The following is a 27632-nucleotide window of genomic DNA, read 5'->3' as shown; positions in this document are numbered from 1 at the left end:
TGAGAATAGTGAAAGAAAAATAAAAGAAATGTTAATATTTGCACTGTCCGCAAAGTAACATTTCCTACGTTCCTTCACATTCTTGTTTTAAAGTTGAAATGGAAATTTATTGTCATGCATACGTTTTACTGTTATGTAGCTTGGTTTTATAATATATTAACATGGTTAGTATATTAATTTATTCTTTAATTTTTTCACTCCTCAGGAACCCCGCAATTCTGCTCTTCCGCTCGACTTGGATGATGATTCTTCTTCCCTACAGAGTCAAGAAACTGATAAGCGTAAGTTAAAAACATATCAAAACCTTCCTGGATGCACGATACTTACAGTTGTATGTCATTCTCCGTTTCCCGCATCAGTTCCAGATACACCCACGTCCCTTTCGAAATCATCCAGAGATTCGAAAGAGTCTACTCCCGTTCCCACCACCGAAGATGATCCCAGCAAATCGAAGATTGGGCCGGCGCCGACTACTGTCGGAGCGCCAGGTTCAGCAGGCGCGGCACCGCTGGAGGCACCGCCGCCTAGTGTAGATACAAAAACGGAAATGAAAAAATCCCAACCAGCGCCTTCACCCGCGCCACCGCCGGTCGTTGCTTCGCCGGTCAGTGCAGAGGGCACACAAGAAACAACCATCAAAACATCGTCCTCCTCATCGAACATCAGTGGGGGAGCGGTTAACGTTCCCACGCCGGTGTTACCCGTGGCTAAAGAAATTGTCCCTGAACAACCATCCACGGGAGAGCTACATGCAGAAACACCGGGTGGAGGCAATGAGCAGAGAAAAATCGCGGCTGCAGGTGGAACATTCAGCACTGCCGCCGTCAAGAAAGGACCTGCACCTCCGCCACCGCAAACGCCAACTTCTCCCACGGGACGACAAACTTCGGCGAAGCTCACATTCGGTGGTTCCGTGGCAAAGGATGTCGTGCCGCCAACGCCACCAGAAACGCCACAGACACCGCCGGCTGGTGAACCGCCAGCAAAGGCTCTCGATCGACCGGATGCAAAGGCACTAGACGGTACAATGCCACCACCGCCTCCGGCACTAATGCGAATGGGAAGCAGTGGTGTGATTGAAGAGCAGACGAAGTCTCCCCGCAAGGAACATGCACCGACGCCACCGTCCGATAAAGAGAGCCCCAAGGCATCGACGCCGCCGGGTGCAAAGCCGACGATAAATGTTCACGAGCATCCTTCGTCGCCGAAGACAAATCAAGCCTTCGCTATGTCTAGTACTAATAATGTTGCCATTCCGAGGGCGGTGCATCCGCCTTCATCCCTGGTAGAGGAGGGAGGAGTTGACGAGGGAGTGAAAATGATTACCACCACCTCAACGCCCTCAACAGTACGCAATCAGTTGCCTCATCATGCCACCTTGATGAATACCTCCTCATCCTCCTCAACGACATCCATCACCATCAACGATGCGGCTGTGCTGTCCGATCCTTCCAACAGTTTGGCAAGCAACGTGGCGCAGGTGACGGTTGTCACGAGCCACCCACCGGTGATAATTGATAATTCAATTCCATTGCCACCGGCAGCGGCTGCAGCAGCCTCTTCTGGTACTTCATCGTCTGCATCCTCGACGAAGTCGTTCGGTTCGTCTCAGCTACGGCGTTCGCGTGTCATATCTCCCCCGGGTACCGGAGCCCACGATGAGGTGGTTATCGTGTCGAATGAGCTAAACAAAACGCACGTTAACGAATCGTCAACCGATGACGACTTTCAGTCGCTGGACAGTCTAGAGAACGTTTCACCGCGGCACCATCCTATTCGAACACCTTCACAGTCGGTCGCAGGTGGGCGAGCGATTGCACGAAAGCTGGACGAAAGCGAGGTGCTTATCGTCAGCTCGGGATATGATGATCGCCGCGAAGTGCTTCTCGTGGATGATACAAACGCTAGCTCACCCGATCGGGATGTGGATGCGTACGGCGATGGAGAAGTGTTCAACGCTAGCGGACACAATCTACTAAACAACAGCAGCAAGTTGTTGCTGGACACTAGTCATGTATCGGTGGTGACGGTTGGCGAGGAGGAGATCAAGGTGAAGGACTCCTCGCAACATCATCCGCAGCTGATCAACAATCCGCATGCGTCGTCACCGCATCATTATCACCACGACTCCACCAGTGATTTGTCCAACGTTAGCTGTGGTCCGAGCGAATCGAGTGATGACGTAAAGGTGGATATTGTGGTCGGCGGGCGGCAGCAGCCATCCCATCAGCAGCAGCAGCATCCACAGCAACGATCGCCATCCGGTTCCTCGATTTCGCTGCCAAGCCAAACGGGTAAAGGTGGTGCTAGTGGTGGAGGAATTATCAATGGCAATAGATATAATGGTGGCAGTGAATTCCATCAGAGTCGTGAGGATGTCAGTATCATTGTGAATAAGCGCAAGATAGAAAAGTCTCGGATTTCACCAGACAGTAGCGTCGGTTCGCTCGAAGGCGGTGGTTCGGTACGTTCCGCCAGTACGCCTATTCATCAGAACCATCAGCAGCATGGTAGTGCCGCTGGTGGCATGGTGATCGGTGGTAATCATCATCAGCGGACGGGTAGCAGTGGAACGACTCCATTAGCAGTATCAGCGAAGCATCATCTGTACGATCGAAGCGATGCGGAAAGCATTGCAACCACCACTAGTCACGATAGTCGCGAGCATGCATCGGTAGAGCTGGAAGAGGAAGTAACACTCCGACGAAAGCCAATGCCCTCACTAGACCTCGACGACGATAAGGTACCTGTCTTGGCAGCTGGGGCGACTTCCTCCGGATCATCGACCTTGGTCAGTAGCAGTGCCGGTGGCAATGCTCCGGCAACAGCCACGGCGGGAACTCCCGGTGCTGCTGGTGGTGTGGCCGCTGCTGCTGGAACAGGAGCAGCCGCAGCCGGTGGCAACGGTACGGCCGGCATTCGGCAGAAAGCTAACCGCAATATTAGCAAGGAGGAATTGCACCTACAAAATCTGAAAAAGAAAACGCGAAAACGAACGCGCAAATTTGAGATCGATGGGGTACAAGTAACGACCACAACCAGCAAGGTGATCTACAGCGATGAGGATAACAACAAGCTGTACGACGATCATCTGTTCCGCAAGCAGGAGCTGCGCGAGCTCAAGATGCTGCAGAAGCAGGAGAAGAAACAGTTCTATGACCTGCAGGGTAAAGAAGCGATCGCCAAAGAGCAGCAGGAGAAGAAGTTCGAGCAGGAACGGCTACAGCTAGAGCGTACGTTCGAGGCCGACATGGACGTGCTAGCCCGTCAGCACCGGCAGACGGTGGAGAAGTTTGAACAGCAGCAGGAAGCGGAATTGCGCAACACGTCTAAAAAGATCCGAGCCGAACAGGAGCGAGACCTGAAACTAGTAAGTAGATCTATGAATGTGATACAGACGTTTTCCAAACGTTCATTCTCATTCTTTTACGTTTGTTTTGTGTCTATAGTTCCGAGACAGCTTGAAACAGGAGATACGATTGTTAAAGCAGGAGGTGGATCTACTGCCGAAGGAAAAACGAAAAGATGAATTCCGTAAGCGGAAAACGCAGATGGAGTTCGAACACGAGGAGCGTGAAAAGTCGTTTCTATCGTCGCTATCGGAAAATCACGAACTTGCTCTGCGGCGGATTAGTGAAATCTACCGCGAAAAGCTGTCCGCTACCGACAAGGGTTATCTGCAGCAAAAGCAAACGGTAATATCACAGTGTGGAGTTTAGCGTTGAATTTGTGCTGATTGCTTATATTACGTTTACTAGGCGATGAGAACCCGGGAAGCGATGCTGTGGGAGCTGGAGGAAAAACATATCCACGATAAGCATCAACTGGCGAAGCGTCATGTGAAGGACATTTGTTTCATGCAACGGCATCAAATGATTATTCGGCACGAGAAGGAATTAGATCAAATCAAACGGTATGTGCAAATAGCGTGGGAAATATTAAAATGGGAAGTAATTTTATATTTTTATTGCGTTCGTCACAGCATGATCACCCGGAAAGAAGAGGAACTGTTGAAACGACAGACGATCGAACGGCGAGCACTGCCAAAGAGAATACGCGCCGAGCGAAAGGCTCGCGATATGATGTTCCGTGAGTCGTTACGCATTTCTATGACCACTGATCCGGAGGTAGAGCGGGACAAGCTGAAAAAGGTAATAAGATTTTCCGTACTTCGCAAATCATGTGGCGCCGAGAAGTGTATTTCTTAAGCTGATATTTTAATTGTTGTTTCTTACCCAGTTCCAAGAGCAAGAGAAGAAGCGATATAACCAAGAGCAATTGCGATTTGAAACCAAGCACAGTAAGCAACTTGAAGAACTTAGAGCTACCTCAGAAGGATCTATTAGGTAAGTGGGAGGAGCCTTTACATTCAAATTGATCGCTCTACTTATGTAATTTTTTTTAAATATTTTTATCACATATCTATAGGGAACTGGAGCAGCTGCAAAACGAAAAACGTAAGCAACTGCTTGAACATGAAACAGCAAAACTTCGCGAATGTGACGAAGCGTTGCAGAAGGAGTTACGTGAATGGAAGGCGCAGCTCATGCCCCGCAAACAGGTAGGTGACAGTTACAGGATGCTTAACGTGAATATGCGTTATATTTAAATTAGCCCTCTACGCTGACAATCTCGTAGGTATAATAATAGTTGTGTTGATTAAGAAGGTGCGAACACTAAACAAAATAATTGCTGCCTTCATTTGAAGAGCTGCTGCTGAGCAAATCTTTTTAAAACTTATAGACTTTTCTGATTTACAAAAAAAATGTTTATATCTTTTGATCTACTCACTAAAACGAAACGATTATCTTTTAATGATGAATACTAAGAACTATAAAGATGTTTTATTATATAAGTAATTTATTATATAGGTTTCAAAATCATAATCGTTGCAGCAAAGAATTACAAATCGTTTCGTTTCTAGATTGTTGGTTACCGAACGATTGGCATAATTATGAATAATTTGTGTAAAAAATGTCTTGTAGCATGTGTTGCGTGCTAAGAATAACTAATTGGCTTTTTAACAGATAACCCATTTTCAGCGTAACCGATTCGTTTTTTTATAACAATTGCTGTACAGTTCAACTAACCGTAATAAAATATGTTTTTCCTCCCTTTTTTTCTTATGCCTGCCGAACTCACACACATGTACAACATCAAAACTACGCTCTATATTACTCACCAACACACACAAACGACAAATGCAATGTACCCGGTCGAATTCCTTTTCCATCGTATCCCGCAAATCTTGTTTCCGATCTATTTCCCCAATTTCCTTTCCATCCAACGTCCCTTTATCTGTCGACGCGTTCCGGGGTGGCGTAGGCAATTGAGAAGCATCTGAGCCGAATGGTGGACGAGTACGAAGACCGCTGGGGTCCGGTTGATCGCCGTGAGTTCGATGGTGATTTTACCGTGCCACCGGAGTTGCGCAATCGCACCAATTCCCTCAATACCCTTTCCCTCCGGCTGCTGAACATCACACGCTCCCGTACGTTCCTAACGCTTCCCACGATGGCAAACGGTGGCGTTGCTGGTGGTGGTGGTGGTGGATACGGTGGTGGTGGAAGTAGCTCTAACCGAAACAGTATACACAGCTCTGTGCCGGATCTTAGCCGGTCCATGCCCAATACGCCCAACTCCGGGCACAAACTGTCCCTCGCATCGTCATACGATTCCGTGCTGGAAGAGAATGAGGGTGAAAATCAACCGCCTACAATGGTTACCGGCCGTGGTGGTGATGATGCTAGAGGTTATGGTAATAATCAGTACCAATCCGCTATCAAGTACATCCACACCAATGATCCAGTTGTTGCTAACAATGTGCACGTGAGGCGCAAATCGGAAGATATGCTTTCGGGCAAATCACGATCAACACGCATACCGATCAAATCGTTCCTCTTCTCGAACACACCGGTCCGGTCAGGCCGGAATGAGTACGGCAGCTCATCATCATCCGCTTACTACGGTGGCGGGGGTGGTGAATATGGTGTATCCCGTGGGACTCCATCTGGCGGACCGTTGTCGTACTATTCCGACTCGAAGGACCGTGTCGTATCGATCCGTGTGAACAATCAGGCGACTAATCGCAAACCGGCAAACATGTTCGATGGTATCACTAATCGGTCTAATATTCCACAATCACATCAATCGGCATCCGGCGGTACAATGCCACGCCGTACGTCTGCTGGGTGGGGCCCAAGTCGCCTTGGCGATAATACGTTCACCACAGCATCTGATGCGAACATCAACCGGCTGACAACGTTCAGTTCCGCCCGCGGAGGTCTTCCACTTCCTGTGGCGAATGGTACCGGTGGTCGCAATAGCACCCCATCGGGATTGAAACTATCACCATCTACTCCGGTGTTGCTTGCACCGACTAAGGATGATGATACAGTGGTTTAATTGAAGCGCGTCCTAGAACAAAATAACAATTAGTGTACCTTACTTTGAAGTTGCGGCATTGCGGCGACTACTGCATCCGGTTGGGTTTGTGTATATCTGTAGCGGTGAACGTCGAATTCCGCCACTGTCGCTTTTTTAATCCCGAATCAAATATCCTTGTCACATCCACAAAATCGTCCTCGCACTACTCGAATCCACCAGTTCCAAAAGCCCAGCACACCCTAGTGTTCCTTCCAAACTTCCAATATTCCGAGCTCAACGAACCAATTTATCCAGAAAGAAGACTACGACAGATCTACTATCTTAATGGAGAGCGGAGCATGCTACATGGAATTTCCACAATATACTACGTTTTCCTTTTGCCAACTAACCCGCAACTAACTGGAACGAAAGTCTACTAACCTAGAATGATAACCGTCAACGGAAATCCACCTTTAACTCGTAGCGCACAATGCAACTTCGTTTGATATGGCACATATGGCACTTTAAAAAGAAACTCCAATTCAAAGTCGTGCTACTACTGGAAGGATAATACTGGAAATAGTGCGCTATTGAGGAGATGTTATTGCCCAAAATAGTACGAGTGGGTCGTTCTTTTCCCAAAATATGCCGAAATAGAGCCCCTTTTAAGCATGTATGTGTATGGCGTCTGATAATGGAACAGTCGGAACTCGCTTTGCCCCACAAACGACCTCTTTTCGTTCTCGACTATATAGTCTTCGTCGTCTCCTTGGCGAATCGCGTAACGCAATCGAATCAGGTTGGTCTTAAAAGCTCCTTTATCTACTCTTGCACCTCAAACCATGTGTCCACTCTGTGTGTTTGTGTTGTTGTGCAATTGGTCCAATGATTTGTTTGTGTTACTTTTTATTTGGTCGTCTTTCATTTGTATTTCATGCATTTATTTTGCCAGTGGGTTTCGTTTACGTGTTTAATACTTTTGAATAATTATTTCCCATCTATTGCGTTTTCAGCATGTTCCATTGTACGCGTTGGTGTGTTTGTACTAATTTATTGTTTGTTTACCTGTATGGAAGTTTGCTTTACAGTATGAACTGTATGTGTGTTTTTGCGTATATATTTATTTTCATTTGAAAATGCGTTTGTGAAACGCATTTATATGCTGATGGTGACGAATCTGGCCCAACAGTAACATAACTCATCCTTAACTAATGTTCGCGCGCACTGATAATTAAGATTCATTGTGCTTTTCTCATCATAACATACTCCACACGTGTCGTGTAGCACACAACCGTCCGCACATATATACAACACGCGACGGTGAGTCATATGTTTGCACACTCTGGGGGTGGTGATTTATCTCATCTGGTTTCCGGCAATCCTGGGGAACAATAACACGTTGCGGATAACGCAAAAAGGTATATCTCAAGGCGGGAGTTAAACATGATAGAAAAGAGCAGTGGTGCAATTAACGTTGGCCGTTAGTACTTTAGCATAGGAGTGTACTGTAGATTGTTGTGCACACTTTCTGCGCCATTGCAAAAGTGGGTTTGGGTTGCGCTCCCGCGAAGACTTGGACGTAGCGCATCGTGCGTGCTTATCTTTTGAAGCATGTTGGATTTAGGTTCACCAGTGAACGTATCTGTTACTATAGACACAAGAGGAACAAAGTACTGCTTAAAGGTTTTACAAGGTTTATTACTGGACGGAGGTTATTTTTATTGAAGTACACTTAAGAAGAGTTTTGATTTATATACGCACAAAAAAAACTATGATTAAATTTGTTCAATAGCATCGTTTGAACTTTACCGCCCTTTCACGTTAAGTTCCTCGCCAGAGCCTATCGATACCGATGATCCTTTCCTTGTTCAGACACAGATCTCCCCGAAGCAGTAGTACACATTCATCCGCACACTTTGCTAGTTCCGCACGGACGAACGGCACAAGCATCGGTAGGACGTGTCGTTCGAGCATCCGTACTTACACTTGCTGCACCGTTTACCTTTCCGATAGACGGGTCGCTCGTACAGATTGCCCACCGAGTAGTTACACACCAGATAGTACTGTGTCACCGGAAAACCTTGATGGATACCTTGAAAGCGTACCATCGCACAGCCAACGTACTGCGTGTCGGCGTGTATCATCTGCGTGAAGTGTCCTATACCGGCTTGTATCGAGAGTTTGGTGTAGCGGTCGAGCATCTTCTGGCGGCCTTTCCTATACTCCAGGAACCAGTGGCGCTGGAACTTATCCAACGCCTGCGCCACCGTCACGTTCATGCCGTAGAACCAATTTATGGCAAGGTTCTGACCAGCGGTACGATATCTGCGCGTGTTTCGGCACTCATCGTGCTCGAAGCTGCACGTCCTTGCATTGTACTCGGCTATGCGGGCCAGCTTATTGTCCCAGTGCTGCGTGGAATTGATTGTAATTGATGGTTATAAACCAATCGTGTCCTCAAAGCCCTTAAACTTACCAGCTCCTCCATCGAACTCGCTTCGGCGTACCGGTGAAAGTATCCGCAGGCAAGATTGTTCCGCAATCGATTGTGAAACTCCAGTATTTGTGCCCGGTATTCGGGTTTCATCTTGATAAGCTTGGGACTTTTGCAAGCGGGCGCAAATTGCCTCCCATTGCAAACGACATGCCGCGAACCGGGCACGGGACAGAGATCCTTCGATGCTGCACAATAGTCGAAGGCGTGCGTGAAGTTACCACCAACTGCCAGAAGCAGCGAGAAGATCGCTATGAGGAGTTGCATTTTCCGAGCAGTAAGAACGAACCGTTCTGACCGGGTATTATCTCCGTACTGACACAACGAGCAGCACACCAGCGCGCGTCTGATCCACTTCGACGTCGAGTCCTCGGGTACGTGCCGCCACGGTGGTGAAGCCCTAGGGGGAGATTGGAAGAGATCATACGCGGACGGTTGGAGGAGGAGGATACGCGCTGTTGTTTTGTTTTGCCGCAACAGGGAACAACAACACTCTACTTATGACACCCTTCGGATTATACGCACTCTCTGTGCCCGTTGTGCCATTGGTGTGGAGGCTTCCGCGTGTGAGCTAACGTCATCGACAGGCCCAGCGTCGGCTGATGCAGCCGATAAGATTGATAGTAGAGACGTGCGCTGCAAGTCAAACCGCCTATGGCAGGAAGGGTAAGAGACGAACGTGGTTGTTGCACAGGTGTCGAAGGATAACCGACTGTTGGTGAATAGTGTGACACTTAACATTCAAGATCACACTTCTACTCGCGTGCATATCTATTGCGTATCTGAGCGTTTAATCGTTCATGGTTTGTCAAATTAATTCCAATCGATCTCCCTTCTCCACACTGCGGAGAGGAATGAGACGGGGGCGTTCTGGGTGTGTTAATTGACAAATTGTTGCAAACGCGTTGCAGCCGTTTGATGTAGTCATGATTGCAATATTTTAAGGTATGTAGTATATTAATTATCGGTAATGGTTTTAATATAGTTATAATTTGAAAAAAAGAGACACTGAACATGTAATCATGTAATGGGCTGAAAGTATCCTAAATATATCGAATAAATAACTCTTTTTTTATTTCATTCAGTGATTTAATTAGAAGACCATCAAAACCCCTAACAAAACCATACCAAAGATGGATAACAATATCTATTATTTTAAAATTATTTCTCCGCTAACTCCGTGTTTCGTAACTATTGGAAAGCGATCCGTGATGTTATTGATCGTTTGTTTGTAAACCCACTTACAATAATGACACCCGCTTGAGGCGCGGTACATTACATTTTGTCCTCGATGGCGTGTGGGGTGCCCCTGAAATGGAATGCATATCATCATGCACATGCATTTTTTTTTGCTGCTTGCGCTGTATGATCGATGATGCATCATGCATGTATCGTTTTTTTGAACACGTGCATAAAATAAACATTTGTCACATTGACACGCTGCGCTCTCCTCTCCCCGTGCAGTGGATGTGTTAGTACTAATGGCACGCAGGGTAATTTCGTTGGCAGACATGTGTCATTTTTTCGCCCTTTTCCGTTCAAAGGTTCAACCAATCTGTATTAACATTGATACGGTGATCGGTGATTGATCCATACCCAGACAGTGTGGTGACATAATATAGCCGTTGTTGTTTTGTTGGCTGGGTAACTTTGTCGTACTGTATTTGTGTCACGCGTTTGTCGAATTTCTTATGTTATAGACATTTCAATTATCGTATTATCAACTTCATTTGCTATGTTTGCTCTTACATGTGATGCATTTTTTGCAAGAAGATCTGTTGTGTTATAATATTTCATTGTATATCGGTGAAGGGTTCAATACCGTTCTCTGTTTCTGGTTTACTGGTTGGTGTTTAGCCTGTTTAGTGTAATTAACCGATTGTGTACTGCTATTATTTATGCTATTATTTGAAGTCGTCTTTTAGGATTAAACAAAACACAGTTTTTTTCACATTTGCTTACAATTCGTTCTGTTGATCACAATATTATGTTCTCATCGTCTGTCTCTCTCTGTGGTATTGGATGGATCTTTATGCAGTGTTTGATTTGCTTTTTATTAAAATTTTCCCAAATACTTTCTTATTTTTCACCGTTCTTCGTCGTTCATCGTTACGTAGCGTCTCGAGGAAACGTTTGCCCAGCAGCTGGAAGAGATGGAACAGTTGTACGGCAACAGCCTGGTACCGATGCCACCGCAATCCCCGCAATCGCACGACCCGCACCACCCGCACGTCCACCATCACCATCTGCTGCAGGTCGGAGGGTCGACGCGGAGCAGCATTTCTTCATATTCCGATGGATTGGGCGCATGACAGGGGGCGGCGGGCTTCAGGGCACGGTACAACAGTATCAGCGGCAGCGGAACCGGAATGAGCGGCGGTGGTGCCGGTGCGAGCAGCAGCAACAGCAACATCGGCCACAGCAGTTACCGGAACAGCAGCAGCTAGTAGTGTGGTCGATCGAGGAAGGCAACTGTTTGCTGCATCTCTGCTAATGCAAGTGATAAGCGTTGCCCAAACATTCCTTCGAAAGAGTGTCCCCAGAAGTTCTGCCAATCTAATATAAACGCGAGAGCGTTAGGAGATAGGCGCCCTATTAATGCGAAAGGCGAGATTCAATAAGGTAGTTTTTTTTAAACAAAAAATAATGTAGCAATCATGCAAAAGCAGCGCCAGCAAAAACAGTAGCTAATTATTGTGCGCGTGCGCGCTGAACTATTGTACAATCTAACCAACCCTAATATCAAAACTTCACTGAAGCCACAAATAGGATGAAGCTACGTCTCGTGAGTAGCACAGATTCATAAAAGCAATGTGTTGTGGAAGCGATACGGTTTGAGAGCGAAAGCGGGGAAGGAGGAGAGAATAATTTAGGTCGTAACGTACCTACGATAGTTGTATTATATGGAAGATGCTTTACACAAATATTGCACATAGTTCCCCGCTGCTCTTTAACTGGAACTCGTTCAGGTAGAAAAAAAAGAAGTACGAAAGACTAGCGAAGTAGAAGTTTTTGTTACACGGTGTACATTTTTATTGGTTAGTGTTAGTATCATTATTTCAATCGCTTAATTTGTCACATATGGCCGTACATTTGAACGCTTATTGTGGCATAGATAGAACAGCAAAAAGGGAAAGCTCCCGCCAGAAGAAGACCGCCAAGAGTTGCATCTACCAAAACTGTAATTTAATAGTACCGCAAGCTGGAATAATGCCACTAGTGTTGTGTGTGTACAGGATAAGCGTAAAGCCTAATTTTTCACCGCCGCGCGATCGAGCGATCACGAGACATAGCTTAGCAAGTTATCGCATGTGTTAAAGATTTTTTCTTCCCGTATTAGTGTGTATACAATAATATTACACCGCAACGAACATGCTGACGTTGTTGTTTGCCAAAACCGTTTTTTAATACTTTTAACCAAGTAGTGCAGTGTCTATTGTTTATAACGTATATTTCTCCCTAACCGCAACAGCGGAACGTGCGTATTGTGAGACCCTTCATAATCGCCCCATAATCGTGACTATTTCGCCGGGTTGCGTTTATGGGATTTCTTCTTCCAGTAGCAGTTAAGGATGATGCGTAGAAGAAGTTGATCGAGATACGATAGAAAGTTTGCAAAAAACAATGCTACAGCTTACGTTTAGCCTAGAAGCTGTGTTGCAGTGAATTCTTTTGATTCATCGCACCTCACATATCTAGCATTGATTGTTTATCTTCTTCTTAATTAATAAATAGGTTGTGTATCATAATTTCGTTACAAAATATTGGCATCGATCCCATTCATTTTTATTTGCCGGGAAGAAACACTGGCTCTTCCCAAACTACTGCGCCCCAAGATTTTGGTGCGATCGCGAGATCGTTATGATGTGTAAACATGTATCTAATTTTAATGTAAAACATATTTTTGCATTGTTGTGAATCATTTACTTGTTTGCCGCCGCTTTCACGGTCCAGTGGGTGGTAGGTGGTGTACGCAATAAATGTTCTTTATGATGTAGATCCTTGTATAGTCGCAGCTATCTTGGTAATGTGTTCTGTGTGAACATAAGCTGTTTCTGTTATGTCTCCTACCCTGAATTGTAAAGTCTTTCACGTGTGTACAACCCATGTATCGAGCAAAGATGTTTAATTCTGTTACATGGGCAAACATCATTGCTCGTCCCAACTTCCGTTACAATTTAGTGAACCATTTTGTGGGTATTTCATTTTACCATTTTAAGTAGCCTATACTCTGTTGTACAAAATGGTATACAGACACATACACACACACACATACACACTCACCTCCTTCAGGATGATAACGAACTACAGTGGTGTACAGTAGCCAGGTCAGGAAAGGAATCGTAGAATAGTCATAAACCTAATCAAAATATTGCCGTACGCCCAGGCCAAGCAAACTGCAGCAAACACACACAAACACTCAGACACAGGTGTGCGCTTCTGGCCATAAGGCAAACGATATAATTCGCCACTTTCTTCCACACGCTGTGTAGTCGCGGGTGGTGTGGAAAGCCAAGATTTGACCTGAGTGATACAACCGAATGGAGGATGTTTTCTTTCTCGTGATTCTAGACACGTATGAATATATATTGACGCAAAGGCAATGAAGCGAAATTTAACAAATACATTTATTTAGATAGTTTCAGTATAGGAATGGTTAGAGCAGCAAGAAAACACATTTCACAGAAGCAAAGTATGATGTGCAGTGAAGAGAGGAAACAGAGTGAAGACGCACACGTGTGCTGTATTGTGCACCAAGTGCTGAGGCGTGAGATGGCAATGAAAGGGTAATTATATTGTAATTTGCAGGTTAGATATCGATTCAGAATTATAATAAAATTTCTTATTTTTACTCTAATTCCGCTAAATCTGGTACTTCTATATATAATTTGAAGGTTCAACTCCGTAAGTCCGAAAGTCTTGCCATCTTTAAATTTCTGGTTTGTAGATTTTATTATTTTTTAGACTTTTTTTTATTCTTTTGGCGTAATGACTTACGACGCGATCATATGCTGGCCTTTACAGGATTTCGAGACTTACTCAGTACCACACGCCACCGGATAATAATAGTTCTTCTTGCGGGATAACAATCATTGGAGCGTCGAACCCACGACGGGCATGTCGAGCTGTTCGAGTTAACGACTGTACCACGGAATCGAGGCTGGATATAGATGTAATTTTCTATTTAATACATAAACGATGTTACTGTCATGCCATGAGTTAAAAATATTATACTGCGCGAGAAGCTCCTTTATATGTTTTATGGTTTTGTTCCACAACAGAGCCGGTCTCGTAGTACAGTCGTCAACTCGTACGACTTAACAACATGCCCGTCATGGGTTCAATCCCCAAATAGACCGCGCCGCCATACTTAGGACTGACTATCCAGCTATGGGGGGGAAACAATTAGTCACTGAAAGCCTAGCCCAAAAGTGGGTACAGGCAGGCCTTGACCGACATCGGTTGTTGAGCCAAAGAAGATGAGAAGATCCACAACAGTTATTATTTTATTTATTTATCCGGCGCTACAACCGCTTTGCAGTCTTGGCCTGCCTTAGCAGTATGCGAAACCGCTCACGGTCTCGCGTCTTCGTCTGCCAATCTGTTATCCCTGAATGGCTTAGGCCTCCACACCCTCCTGCCACCTCAATTTGGGGTCACCAAGCCTCCTCTGTCCTTGTGGACGGCCTAAAAAGATTTTACGGGCTGGATCGTCCGTTTCCATGCGCACAACATGGCCAGCCCATCGGAGCCTGGGGAAACCTCACGACGGTGAGGTCGCCGTACATCGCGTATAGCTCGTCGTTATATCGGCTCCTCCATTGTCCTTCCACACACACGGGGCCAAGTATCCTTCTGAGAATCTTCCTCTCGAACGCGTCTAAGAGGGTTTCGTCCGATTTGGACAGTGTTCATGTCTCAGATGCGTATGTGAGTACCGGTACTATATAGGTACTATATAGTTCCAGCTTCGTCCGTCACTACAGGTTCTTTGAGGTACCAATTCCACAACAGTTGGTTTATCTATATATTTACCTGAAACATTTTTTTTTGTAATTCTCGTTAGCCAGATAAATTTCTTAAAATTCTTTATAATAAACGTTTATGAAACTAAAACTATTGCAGTTGAATCGCAAAACATACTTCTTATATGCTGAAAGAATAGACGAGGATGTACTGATTGGAAGCGGAATGAAATGATAGCAGAAATTGATTTAATTTCATTTTCATTTATTTTCTCTTTAGTGATTCATTAATGGCAACTTGTTTTTAGTGCTCTATCCACTTCATTCATTCTGTTCTTAAAGCGTTTTATTAAGCGTTTCTATCTAGCTTAAAGTTCAGTAGAGCAACGTTTTTCGGAATATAATTTTAAAATTTTCGAACTTGATCTGACAGCTGTTAGCGTTTGACATTGCTGGCATTTGTTTACAAACATTGCAAAAGCAAAAACGCGTGGAAAATCGAAAAAGAGTGCAATCAATATCGGGACAATTTGGAAAGTTTTACGACGAAAAATATAGAAATCAAAAATAGAGACGACGAGTGGTTGTCGTTGGCGTAGTTGGTCATTTTCATATTTAGTTTGTACGCTAAACTGTATCAAAAAACCATCGCTCTCTTTTCGCTGGTCTCATCGCTTCCGGAGCGTGGTCGTAGCTGATACAAGATTACACTATCATCATTTAGATAATCGTCCCACCGAACTTGAGACGCTTGTGTTATCTTTTGCCGTACGAAAAGCGCAATGCGTGGCATATAGAGGGATCGAATGTTTGAGAGTTTACTTTGCCAGTGAGTGACGATCGTCGGTGTTTAGGTGAACGCAAGTACGAAAACCGAGTGGTGTGCAGTTTCCGGTAGGTTAACACCGTAAGAAGCACCGGCAAGAATAGTAATGACGCGCCACGCTTTATCCGTTGTGGTGCCTCAGGTCCTGCGAATATGGCGCCGGCAAGCGGGACTACACTTCGTCGTTAGTACGTTCTGCTGGTTCACGTTGATATCATTCGTATGGTGCGGTGGTAAGTTTCCCGATTTCCCCGCTGATGGATTCGTTTAGTCACCCTGCCCTGATGCATTGTATTTGCTTTGTGTCTCTTCTAGCTAACAATCTTCACATGAACGATGGCGTACGTACGCAGGACATCATTGCAGGTGATGTGTTTTTCGAAATTCTAGAACCTTCGGCCTTGGAGTACACGTATCGGTTGCGACCAGCGAAAGATTTCGGTGGCACGTTTGGCATTTCATACAAATCTCCGCAAGGGAAACTGGTACCGGCGATTCCAGCGGATGCGTGCTCTGCAAAATTCGAAAACGCCGATGAGCTGGAGGGCAACATTGCACTCGTCGAGCGGGGGTAAGTACTATGAAGCACTGGCCGACCCCAGTTTGGGTGTGTGCAAGTGGGAGAATACTCCTTTGGTTCAAAATTGGTAATTTACAAATTTCGTCTATTTGTAGCCACTGTTCGTTTCTAACCAAAGCCATCAACGTGGAAGCGATAGGCGGCGCAGCCATAATTGTGACCGAGTATGATACGGAGATCGATGACTTTGACTACTACATCGAGATGGTGCATGACAATACCGACCGCGATACCGACATTCCGGCTGGATTTTTGCACGGCAAGAATGGAATAATTATTCGACAGACGCTAAAAAAGATGAACCTACCGTACGCGATCGTGAACATTCCCGTCAATCTCACCTTCATACAGCCGCACATGATAAATCAACCGCCTTGGTTGCCTTGGTAAACGAGCCATAAAGCGGTGGTAACTTGATATTTTATCGGCTCGGCAACCGACAACACCATCTGCCGGAAACCGAACAAAGCAAACCAGTGTTGAACACAAAGATGACTGAAACAATGAGGACGCTAATGCTGTTGTTGGGGAAAATGTTACTATCATGGCTCTGGTTGGCGGACAGTCGCCATGTGCTGGAGTGCTGTAGCACATGGGATGTTGCAACGAGACTTAACACTCACTCGGTAACACTTGCACGAAAAGATCTGACGCAGACTCGTTTATTGAAACCGTTTTGGACCAGCACCGGATTGTGCCCACCGGAGCCGCGCAATGCAAGTGCAGCTTTTTTGCTATCGGAAGACACGTTGACAAACCTGGAGCTCATTGGCTCTCTGCCGGCTCGTGGTTTTAGCCATGTGCGGATCCATTGGCTTCTAGAGCTTCTTGAAGTGTAAGTTACATCTAAAACCTTCCTAAGCGTAACATCACATTATCTTCAATGGCTAGAAAATGGAACCATAATTTGAATTTTCTTTCCAAAAACCAACGATTGCAAGCAGTGTAAGCAATATATCTCCAATTCCCCAAGACCATACAGAGTATGAGTATGATGTCATGATAGGGTATGACACAGCAGCTGATTGTGATAACTTTGTTGTAAAATATATTCTTTTAATGACGAGATTCTTTTAACTGCACGTGCAAGTTTTGAAAGAAATTAATCTTCTTCAATTTCACTTCGTTCAAATAATTTGTACTATTCCAGTTCGGAGGAGAGGAACCACTCTCGATATAACTTTACCGCGTTAGATATGTTGATAAATCATCTGCATAATGTAGAACTTTATCCTGGATTTGAGTTGATGGGCATACCGAAAGGCTATTCTGAACTACCCTGCAGGAAAACATTTTGGACGGATTTAGTACAACAACTAGTGGAAAGATATACAGGTTTGCTTGAAATTGGAATCCCTACCATCACTGTGGAGAGATGTGATAAAAATATGCTGTTATACTTGTCTTACCCAGATCGGTACGGTTTGCAGTACGTAGCAGGATGGAGATTTGAAACGTGGAATGAACCCGACTTACGAAGCTACAATTTGTTGAACTTTACCGTAAATGGTAGGATCCTTTCCAAAGCAAACTTCTGACGATTGAGAAGAGTTTTATAATCCCCTTTCAATAATTCCAGACTATTTATCGTACGTATTTGCCGTCCGGAAAGGCTTGGATGTAATGAGTCAAAGATTTAGTGCTTTAAATTTGGGCAATGATCCTATGAAAAGGGTGAAGTTTCCTTTGTACGGTCCAGCGGGTCTATTTAAATCAGCGCAACATCATCCTTTCTGCTGGTCTGTGCTGGAAGTTTGTAATTCAACCACTCCACACAGCTGTCCATTCGAGACGATCACCTTTCATCGTAAGGGAAGCGGACGTTGGGCTTCCGAAGTGCTCGACGGTGGTCGACAGTTGCTGGAAGATGTGTTGAAACGGTTCCCAAATGTTAAACGTCTAAGCTTTGCCAATGAGTGAGTTTGTACATTGATTTCATGTAAGCTTCCAACTATACACTTTTCCTTTCGTTTTAGTGAAGCCGATCCAATCGCTGGTTGGTCCACGGCCCGTCCGTTTCAGGCGGATGTGCGTTACGCAGCTATGCTTTTTTCGATCGTCACTCAACATTGGTCCGCAATTACCGACGGGGATGACTTTGGACAGCACTTACAGTTTCTGTCCCACGATAATGCATTTCTCAGCTACTATCCGTACGTGTTCGAGCAGCGCACACTGTTTGCACGGTTTCAGATGAATCTTACTAATCCGCCACATGTGCAGTTCGTGGTAAAGCCTGTGTTTTCTGCACTAGGAATGCTAGCGAACTTGGCTCCACTCGCTGGGCCAACACATTACCTAGAGGGTAATGTTTCGTACTTAGCCTCGATTGATGAACATATGACGTATCTTTGCTTGCTAGCATCACGATCGAACGATAGCTTCCCTTTACATGAGAAACGATCGCATTTGAATATTTCCATCCCTACCGATATGCTGATCGGAACTCGCCTCAACTACCTGCTAGAAGCTGTGCAGGATGGTCGAAATGATCCATTTCGTGTGTGGCAGTGGCAAGGCAAGCCACCGTACCCAACATCCGAGCAGTTTGCTGCTATGCGTGAAGTTCAGCTTCCAAGCATTTTGCTGGCAGGATCTCAGAATGTTCAGCGTGGAAAAGGATTGTCAAATATTAATCTTTCCTTAAACTTGCGCGCTCCTTGGATTGTTAGCGTACGGGTATGCAGTGATGATTATGCTCTCCCTGGACAAGTTTACGGTGTGCGCGTAAGGATGGTGTTTCAGGATGAAGTGTTAATACATTGGAAATTGTCAACGGATGGATTGAAAGATCATCGGTATGTGTAAGTGTAGATTTATAGTTAATAACCTTTTTTAATCAATTGCTTGCCCTTTTACTGTAGGTGTATTCGAACGTATCAGATTTGGTTTAAATCTACACGCTCAACTGATGCTAAACGGAAGCACAAATGGTGTATTATTAATAGGTTTAAACATACACCTTTCATGTTTTATCAGTATGTTAGTAAAATCATGCCTGTTAGTGGAAAACGAGACATCAGTTCCGGTTAGTATAAATCTTTTTTTATTTTGCACTGCTCTCGTTAATGTATGAACTGTTTGCGTGTTGAATTAATGTATCTAATGTACGCATTCAATGGCATCAGCAGTAAACCAGTCGAATGGCATCCTAAAATCGAATAAATTTATAATTTTACTTATATCTACTATTCCCTCAACAGTATGCTCTGGTGTGGTAGTAGGATACTACAAGGTGCGTGCCGTTGATTTTTTTGGTCGGAAAGGACCATTTTCTACACCGGTTCATTATGGGACCAACGCAACGTTTCACTCTGGTTCATCAAAGGAAAAACATATCAACTAACATGATGAAGACAAAACGGTAATGGCATGTGCAAACAACGTCCATTTTTTCATGCTATAAAAAGTTTCGATTGAGGCACATTATAGCAGTAGGGAACCGTCTGATCTACTAGCTCCACATCGTATTAAAGACATCTAACATCAACAACACGCCAGACGTTATCCAGCGATTGAAGAACAATGTCCTAGAATCGTTGCTGCTTTGCTCAAGCACAAAGATGCAGCACTAAAGAGGTCCATCTAAATGTTACTCAATTCGACGCAAACGACAAATGCACTAAGGTTGAGGCCGCCTATATTTGACGCATCAATGTAGACCAGCGGTCGGCAAAGTCAGGCCCGCGGGCCAAATTCGATCCTCCACTACATTTAATTAGGCCCGCGAAATAATTTGCCTTATTTTGAAAGTTATTAAGAAACAATTCGTAAGTAAATTACTGAACAGATTTTAGTATTACATTTTAGTGTTGGGAAAGACGAATACTCAGAGGGATTCGAATCTTCGAATCCCAATCCCTCTTTGGGTAATGGGTAATTTTCATCAATTGATTTAACTTTATCATTAAGCCACATTTACTAAATTATTCTCGTTTTAATCCATCAAAAATGTTATTAAAAACGTTTGTTTTCAATAGCGATTCAAACGATTAGCGCATTTCTCGTTTCTCAATGGGATTATAATAAATCCTATTGGAAACCAATCGATAATAGATTGCGATCGTAATCCCAATCGATTTGCAACCGAATTCCAATGGAATCGCTATCGAATCCCCATCGAAACTTATAAACGGGATCCGATCCGATCGAATCTTTGTAGGGATTAAATCTTCGAAACTTTCTACTCCCGAACCGCCAAACACTGTTACATTTCATATTGTCCTCCACTTCCAACATTCATTATAGTAATATGGATTGAGGAAAATATCATTACGGTCGAACTCGAGGTTAAAATTCTCGTATGTGAAACATACATTATTATTATTATTATTTTATTATTTGAAAGTGTCCGCCAAAGTGGCTTAACAAAGTGTGTGATTAATGTTAGTTGACGAGAGGAAATAAGGATGACGGGTACAGATTACATGGACTGGAGTGAAGAAAAATCACGAAGACGTGAACGGAATCGAGACACTGGGACATTAATGTCAAATAATTGATAAAAGTTGTTGATAGCCGATAGAGCTCGGAGAAAAGGATCGTTCGAACCGTAGCGGGTCTGGCGGGATGGGATGGATAGGGAAGGTATATCATGAAGGCGACGAGAGGGCGCATAGAGAGTAATGGCGGATAAGAGGGATGGGATGACAAGTTCATTTCAAAGGAGAGCTGAGATGAAACTTGCAGGGATGTGGGAATGTCTATCTTCGATGGGGAGTAATCCAAGAAGGCGACATCGGATAGAATATGAAGGAAGGGATTGATGAGAACCGAGAAGGAAGCGTCTACTCGAGTGAACTTACGCTGGACACTCTCCAGCCTGGCCATCGCTGTCGCGCCTCGAGGAGATCAAACAACGGCGACGTATTCCAAGATAGGTCGGACCCAGTAGCAGAGACTTTAAGCATAGGGGATCGCGGATTTCAGAAGCGAGTTTTATAGTTTACCGACGATACTCGACGTATGACAGTATCACATAGGGAGTAGCTGAACGGAATGAACGCAAATCTGGTAAACGAAATAACGCAACACTTATTAGGACAAAGGTGAAGGCCATTGTTGTTACACCAAACAGAGAAGGAGTTCAGTAAATAAAACGAAATGAAGGGGCTGATAACACTTCCTTGAGGGACTCTAGAGAGCCCCGTGAAATAACCTGACAAGCAGGACGAAACTCTAACACAGATAGGATTTGAACCATGACAGTAATCGACCTCCGACACCGAGTCATTCGAGTTTGGTAATCAAGGGGTCAAGGGGTAAACTGTCGAAGGCAGCCTTAAAATTCGTGTACACGGCATCAGTTTGGCGACCAGATATCGTATTAGAGAGAACAGAAGAAACAAAACCCATAACGTTGGATGAGGTTGTGCGTTGGTTGTGGGAATGAAACCATGTTGGTGCGGAGAGAGGTGTCCAACGATGGTAGAAAGGATGGATTTGTGCATCAAGGATTCGAGGACTTTGGACGGTGAACATAGTAGGGGGATGCCGCGGTAGTTAGCCCCCACACATCGGTCCCCTTTTTATGTATGGGAACCAACCACGCGGACTTCCAATTATATCTACACGACAAAAAAATGAGCGTTTGAAACAGAAGCGATTATTAAAAAAATAATCCTCATTATTTTTTGCGGCATGGAAGGACGGCTTCATTACGAAGCAATATTGCACCTTTGTTGTTTTCATTCATTTCATTTCATTACAATTTAACGTACTCTGTTGCCGATCCTTAACTGACGAATCTTTACAATTAGTTTTAATGTATGAGAATCACTAATTTGGAACCTTCTTGTCTGTATGATATAATTACAAAAAAACAACAATCGCATCCGATGGAGCACAGGCACATATCTCAAAGTTTGCCGACCGCTGAATGTAGACAATCCAATAGTGTTATACCGAAGACTACTGTGCATTAGTGATGGGTAAATTCGTCACCCGGAAAATCGGAATAAAAAAATAGAAATCCATTACGAATGACTCCACCAAAATCAGAAGAGGCCCCAGAAGCCGATCGGAGCCGGAATCGTCGGAGTCGCCGGAGCCGTCTGGAGCAGGAGTTCGAGCGGTTACGGACACTCCTGAGGCAGGCCAAGACCTCAAAGCGAATTTAGCGCCGGATAAGTCACTAGAAGTACAAGATTTGCCGGTGCATCCTGTCGTGAAAGTTTCGAGTTTCGCTGTTGCGGATCAGCCTCAACCATAGACTTCGGGTATGTAACGATGAACGAACGACGGTTACAGTTATTAAAGTAATTTAACATGTCTATTGACTATCTGCTCTGCATTTTTGTTCATTCTAGGATTGCCAGTGTTCATTCTAGGACCGTTCTGCCGTGCCGCTTTCGATCGAATCTGTTGCGGATTCATTCAATCGTTAACGGTTTGTTTTGGAATAGAACTGTGTTGATCATTTGTATACAATTGTAGATAGCTGTAAGTCGTAAACCCGATATATCCTACGGTGGTATCATGCAGGACGCGGGTTTGGTGAATGAAAAGTCCTACGAAGGAGACATCTTTGCAGGACGATCTCCGTAATTAGACTTTTGAGGCAAACGAGCTTACGATAGGGAATCTTGTGTACACGGTAAAGCCACAGCTTTCGCGATAATCATCGCGGATGCACCAGCACGTGCTTTCGTGAAAAGTAAGACAAAAAAATGCTGTAAGAAAACGATGAGTATACTTTACTTTCGTATATATGGTTTATTTTAGGTGTAAAGACGTTTAAGGCGATCGTTAGTAGCCAGAAATGCACGATCGAAACGGAGTACCATGCAAGGACTCGTCGCCGTTTTTACCGGTACGGTGTGAACGCCCGAAGAAGGGATAGAAATTTTCGACAAGGAATGTACCGGAACCATATCAATCATCCTACGCCACTTGATAAACCCATCAAATGTTATTTGATTAAGAACTTGCCGGTAGTAGAACGAATGCATCTCGCAGACAAAGGCGTACTTGGTAAGCTAAGCTATTTGTGGGTGAATGGTTCTTCTTCTTCTTCTTTGGCTCAACAACTGTTGTCGGTCAAGGCCTGCCTGTACCCACTAATGAAGTGAGCTTGCCTTATTGTTAGCATAGCAGGATAGTCAGTCCTACGTATGGGGGCACGGTCTATTCGGGGGTGAATGGTTACCGGTACATTAATTGTCGCACGACTGCTGAATGACATCCAGGCGTCGGATGTCAACACATATTCAGCACCTTAGGCTTCCGCCTGACTTCAAACGGCGATTGCGGGACCTGCGGTACATGGAGTACTGGAAGACTTCCTAAAATGCTGCTCCAGGTTGCCGGAGTCGTCGTTTTAAGAGATAACCTTACATGTTTTCCACATCGTACCACTGTACAAAATGGGCATATGCCGACGAGTTGTTGAACCAGTTTGTGGTAGACTTTGCTAATGTGTACACCCAAGAACTGATCAACAGCAACGTCCACAGATTGTCAACAGCAACCAGGCTGAAACCCGTAGTGCCAATTCCGTGGTCTACTGTTAAAAGTGTAGGGCACTAAACTGAGGCTTTGGTACGGCCAGGCTTTACGTTCCGGTAAAATTTCCGTGACCAATGGTTCATGACAACTAATGGCAACCAGGCTGCCATGTTGGTTGGGGACGAGTTGTTTGTGGAAAGGCAGCAGTTCTGACAGCACACTAACTATATGAGCTATTTATGCATAGTTTTCCGAGGTTTTTCAAGAAATTTATCTTTTTTTTATTATTTGTTATTTGTTATTAAATAACAAATAACAAAATAACAAGGGAATACTTACAGAATGTGTACACGGACGGAACTGACAAAACAGCATTGCGATTAGCGGAATCCCTTATACATACTAATCGAGATTGATGAAATTCCTGTTTGAGGTTAGAATTATAATTAATCGATTTCCACGGATTCCAGTTCGAGAAATGGAAACGTCACATGAATGTGGCACCTAAACTTTATATCAAGTGATGTACATTTTGAATCATTCACTATATTTTAAATATCAATTTTTTTCTTGTACAAAAATTAAGTTAAAAATTCGTTAATTTTTTTTTATTTAAAAAAAATGGCAATTTTAAAATAATTTTTGAAAATCTTTTTTACAAACTTTGGTTTGCATTTTCAAAACAACCATTACAAGCGAAAATATTTTTTTGTGAAGTTTTTTGATATTTAAAAAAAACCTTTTGATAATTACTCTTATAAAACTTATATAACCTTAAAATAACTTATAAAATCACTTTTTAAAATTCGTTCAAAAATATTTTTCTTTAAAACCTTTCTTGAATATGTTATTTATATTTTTGAACGATTTTTAAATGCGTTAGTTAGCACATAAAACCTGTTTTTCGAGGTGTCTTTACAGTTATGGTACGACCATAAATTTGTTTTTTCGTCATAAGTCGGGTAAAAAAATAGTGGTAAAAAATATGAAAAAAATTACGAAGATGTGAAATAGTGGGCCTCATCGCGAAAGAAAGTCGATAAAATTTATCCGATCGGTTAATTTGCTCGAATCCACCGGTGGAATTTATTTTCCACCGGTGGATAATTTTCTCCACCGGTGGATAATTTCTCCACCGGTGGATAACTCTTTCCGATTCGAGTAGCCATTGATTTTGCCTATCTGTCAATCACACTTTTGTTTACATTTAGAGGTGTTGTTTTGCGGAATGAATAAAATAGTAAATTTTGCTTATTTACGGACCATCTAATGAAGAATCCACACCAGGCCTTAGACAGTACTGACTGTAGGCCTATTCAAACAATCCGGGTAAAGTGTAAAACGGGTTGTAGGCTGAAAAAGTCTAGTTGAAACAAAATCGTATGAACTGGAGGACGAGGTTTGAATCCTTTCTGAGCTTGCCACCTTCACTGACGCTTGTCCTGTGCCATATACCATGTGCGTCCATCAACTCCAGCCACCGCGAACGTTGGATCCGTGAACGTCCGTATTTTACGTTCTCGTGCAAAAATATATTGAAACAACGCGGTACACTTATTCCGTGCAATAAGGAGTGTCCGAAACCGCTCACGGCCTCTCGCCCTCGCCAGTCTATTATCCTGGCCTTAATGACTGACGCCTCCAAGTCATCTGGCCACTTAAATTTAAACCTACTACGCCCTCTCCGCAATTGCGGATTTAGCCGTAAGCGGACTGATTGGCCGCAGGAGGCTCCGTGGATATAAAGTCCAGCATATATGGTGTGTACAGTAGTCTCATCGTGGACTTCCATGAACGATAGAGGCTCCATGGACGAAGAGACTCAAAGACTACAGGGGCCCATATATGAGGGATTCCGACCAATACCCCCCACTCCCCCAAGAAAAAAATTAAAGTGTATTTGATTCAAAGCCAAGAGATGAAATCTCCCCCCACCCCCTCTCCCTGCACAACACCTGGGACGATCGTTTCCATGCCTTGAACAAGGATCGTCCACTGAAGATTGGTGAGCTTGATACGACAATGAGTGTGCTTCCACACGTACGATGATGATTGCGTCAGATTTGATAAAAATAAAATAATTACGTTAAAATTGTAATGTATGTGATTCAGAAGAGAAGCTATTCAAGTGTACATATTCGTTTAAATGGATGAACAAAAAAATTCATTGGGTGACACGTTTGTCACGAGGCGTGGAACATAGCGATGTGTGTGTCAATCCGAACACTCCCGGGCTGTACCCTTCCATAAGCGACCCTGAGTTTTTGGGGATAGTCCGGAAGGTACAAGTAGGCACAACACCTTCGATAGGTGCAAAACAACGCAAACGATTCCGACCGGAACTCGCCGCTCCAACGGATATGAGTTGCTTATAATTTCTTGTACCTAGTGATAATACTGGTCTTCTCAATCTCGTTGTATTTACGTGTCGGAACCGATTCTAACATGCCATAAGGCCATAACATAAGGTTGGATAAAAGAGAAGGATTAGCAGAAAAGGATTTTTTTTGGTTTCTTATTTCTTAGCTTGAACTATAAAAACTAGATACCTGTTATAAACCTAAATTTATGTGTTTTGATTATTTATTTAAAAAAAACAGGTAAATTTATATTTTCTAAAAAATAATATTTTAGCTAAATCGAGTGATAAAACATCTTAAATAACTCAAACAGCGAAAAAACATCCTTTTTGCGAGCTGTGAAACATGGTTTTTAATATTATTTAGTTTTCCACTGTTATATCAACTGGGGTGGAGCAGTAGATATGGCTATCCGACTGAAATGGTGTTTTTTATATGAAGTTTTCAACTGCATATCCCACTGCTCGACTTTTTAACCACGTTGCTATGGCGGCAAACACCATTCCCCTCCACTGCCAAACCGATCGGTTAGCGAAGATTCTGATTGAGAAAACGCAATTGGATAACATTGGAATTTTGCTAACCGATCGGCTAAATTATCCACTCCGTTATCGACTTTCGTTAGCGATGAGGCCCAGTATTCTGCACAACTCATACATTCACTGTTTTTATCTATCTCTTATGGATTTTCCGCAAATCGCGAAAAACGACTGTCGATATAGTTGTGGTAGGCGCTGTTCAATATAATGTGAGGTTTCATTGATGCACCCTCTGTGTCACCTTATATTAATTTGATTGCTCCTTTTAGACCACTTATACCTAGACCATTATTGGCTTCTTTTCCGTAGTGTTAGACTGTATTTTGTATTTTAATATTAACTTTAATTAGATATTTCATTACCTAGCACCTTTTGACCAGGATAAATTAGTTTCTTACAGAATATGAATAAGGCATTAGGTTTAAGCATGGTTTTGTAGGCTCGTTAAAGCCAGATGAATTAATTAAATAAATACGAAACACGATACATAAAATTATGGTAAAAATAAAGACATTCGGACGACCGGAACTGTTTTAGTATGAAATTTTGATTTTGGTAACAGTTATCGTTAACATTTTTCCTCCACTATTGTCATCCAATAATTACTTAAATGGTAGTCCCACAAAAATGTATTACTAGTTCCTGTGAAAGAGTGCATCAAATAAAGAGTCAACCAGAAAAAAATAGAATATTAATATAAATCGAATAAACTGATAATTCTAATCAATAGCTAGAACCTAAATATTACAGGGTTTTTCAAGTCAGTTGCGAATGTAATCGTTGTTATTCACCGCGTGCAAGTAGTGTTCACTCTCCACAGTCCACCACTCTACCAACGGAGCTATCGAAGGTGATAAACTGCATGCAAGATGTTAATCCTCATCAAACTGATTTTTCAATTCAATCATCATAATTTTAATTTTTTCAGCATGATTTTCAACACGATTCAAGCTGGATTGAGTTTAACAGTTCTTTGTGATGTGTTGAAAATCATGTGTAAAACCTAAAATTTCATTATGAAGCAATTACACTATTTGTTGAATAACATCTTGGAA

At 43.5% G+C, this 27632-nt stretch overlaps 4 protein-coding genes across 17 annotated transcripts in view; 3 read left to right on the top strand and 1 right to left on the bottom strand.

The window, feature by feature from the left end:
- LOC120958155 (serine/threonine-protein kinase 10) overlaps positions 1-13718 on the top strand; it is a 46408-nt gene extending 32690 nt beyond the window's left edge. For 11 of the 13 annotated variants that reach the window (XM_040380744.2, XM_040380742.2, XM_040380741.2 and 8 more), the window contains 8 exons: positions 206-281; positions 360-3370; positions 3450-3695; positions 3759-3913; positions 3983-4151; positions 4240-4346; positions 4429-4561; positions 5326-6782. In XM_040380744.2, the coding sequence (XP_040236678.2) occupies positions 206-281; positions 360-3370; positions 3450-3695; positions 3759-3913; positions 3983-4151; positions 4240-4346; positions 4429-4561; positions 5326-6405 (4977 nt within the window). In that variant the 3' untranslated portion in view covers positions 6406-6782. Of the gene's footprint in view, positions 1-205; positions 282-359; positions 3371-3449; positions 3696-3758; positions 3914-3982; positions 4152-4239; positions 4347-4428; positions 4562-5325; positions 6783-10977 lie in introns of those variants that run through there. The other 2 variants (XM_040380750.2, XM_040380749.2) reach the window with 1 other exon arrangement.
- Positions 8044-9805, bottom strand: LOC120958157 (antigen 5 like allergen Cul n 1-like). Its single transcript, XM_040380751.2, has 2 exons — positions 8843-9805; positions 8044-8777 (listed from the first exon to the last, which is right to left on the bottom strand). The coding sequence occupies exons 1-2, from the start codon at positions 9125-9127 to the stop codon at positions 8286-8288; spliced, it is 777 nt and encodes a 258-aa protein (XP_040236685.1). The 5' UTR covers positions 9128-9805; the 3' UTR covers positions 8044-8285.
- Positions 13719-15289: 1571 nt separating the features above from the next.
- On the top strand, positions 15290-17300 carry LOC120957693 (PRADC1-like protein). Its single transcript, XM_040380012.2, has 3 exons — positions 15290-15885; positions 15968-16223; positions 16328-17300. The coding sequence occupies exons 1-3, from the start codon at positions 15759-15761 to the stop codon at positions 16620-16622; spliced, it is 678 nt and encodes a 225-aa protein (XP_040235946.1). The 5' UTR covers positions 15290-15758; the 3' UTR covers positions 16623-17300.
- Positions 17301-17351: 51 nt separating this feature from the next.
- Positions 17352-27086, top strand: LOC120957692 (alpha-L-iduronidase). Of its 2 annotated transcripts, XM_049608710.1 has the most exons (9): positions 17352-17567; positions 17646-17741; positions 17812-18148; positions 18209-19030; positions 19097-19260; positions 19436-20002; positions 22081-22450; positions 22541-22887; positions 22956-27086. In XM_049608710.1, exons 1-6 carry the CDS (start codon positions 17429-17431, stop codon positions 19576-19578), a joined length of 1701 nt encoding a protein of 566 aa, XP_049464667.1. In that variant the 5' UTR covers positions 17352-17428; the 3' UTR covers positions 19579-20002; positions 22081-22450; positions 22541-22887; positions 22956-27086. The 2 variants fall into 2 exon arrangements, with proteins under 2 accessions (XP_049464667.1, XP_049464666.1); XM_049608709.1 differs by having other exon boundaries at positions 19436-22450.
- Positions 27087-27632: the final 546 nt, after the last annotated feature.

Source organism: Anopheles coluzzii, chromosome 3 (assembly GCF_943734685.1).
Source record: "Anopheles coluzzii chromosome 3, AcolN3, whole genome shotgun sequence".
Classification (NCBI taxonomy): domain Eukaryota; kingdom Metazoa; phylum Arthropoda; class Insecta; order Diptera; family Culicidae; genus Anopheles; species Anopheles coluzzii.
Note: the sequence above shows the minus strand (reverse complement) of the source record. Positions and strands in the feature narration are given on the sequence as shown.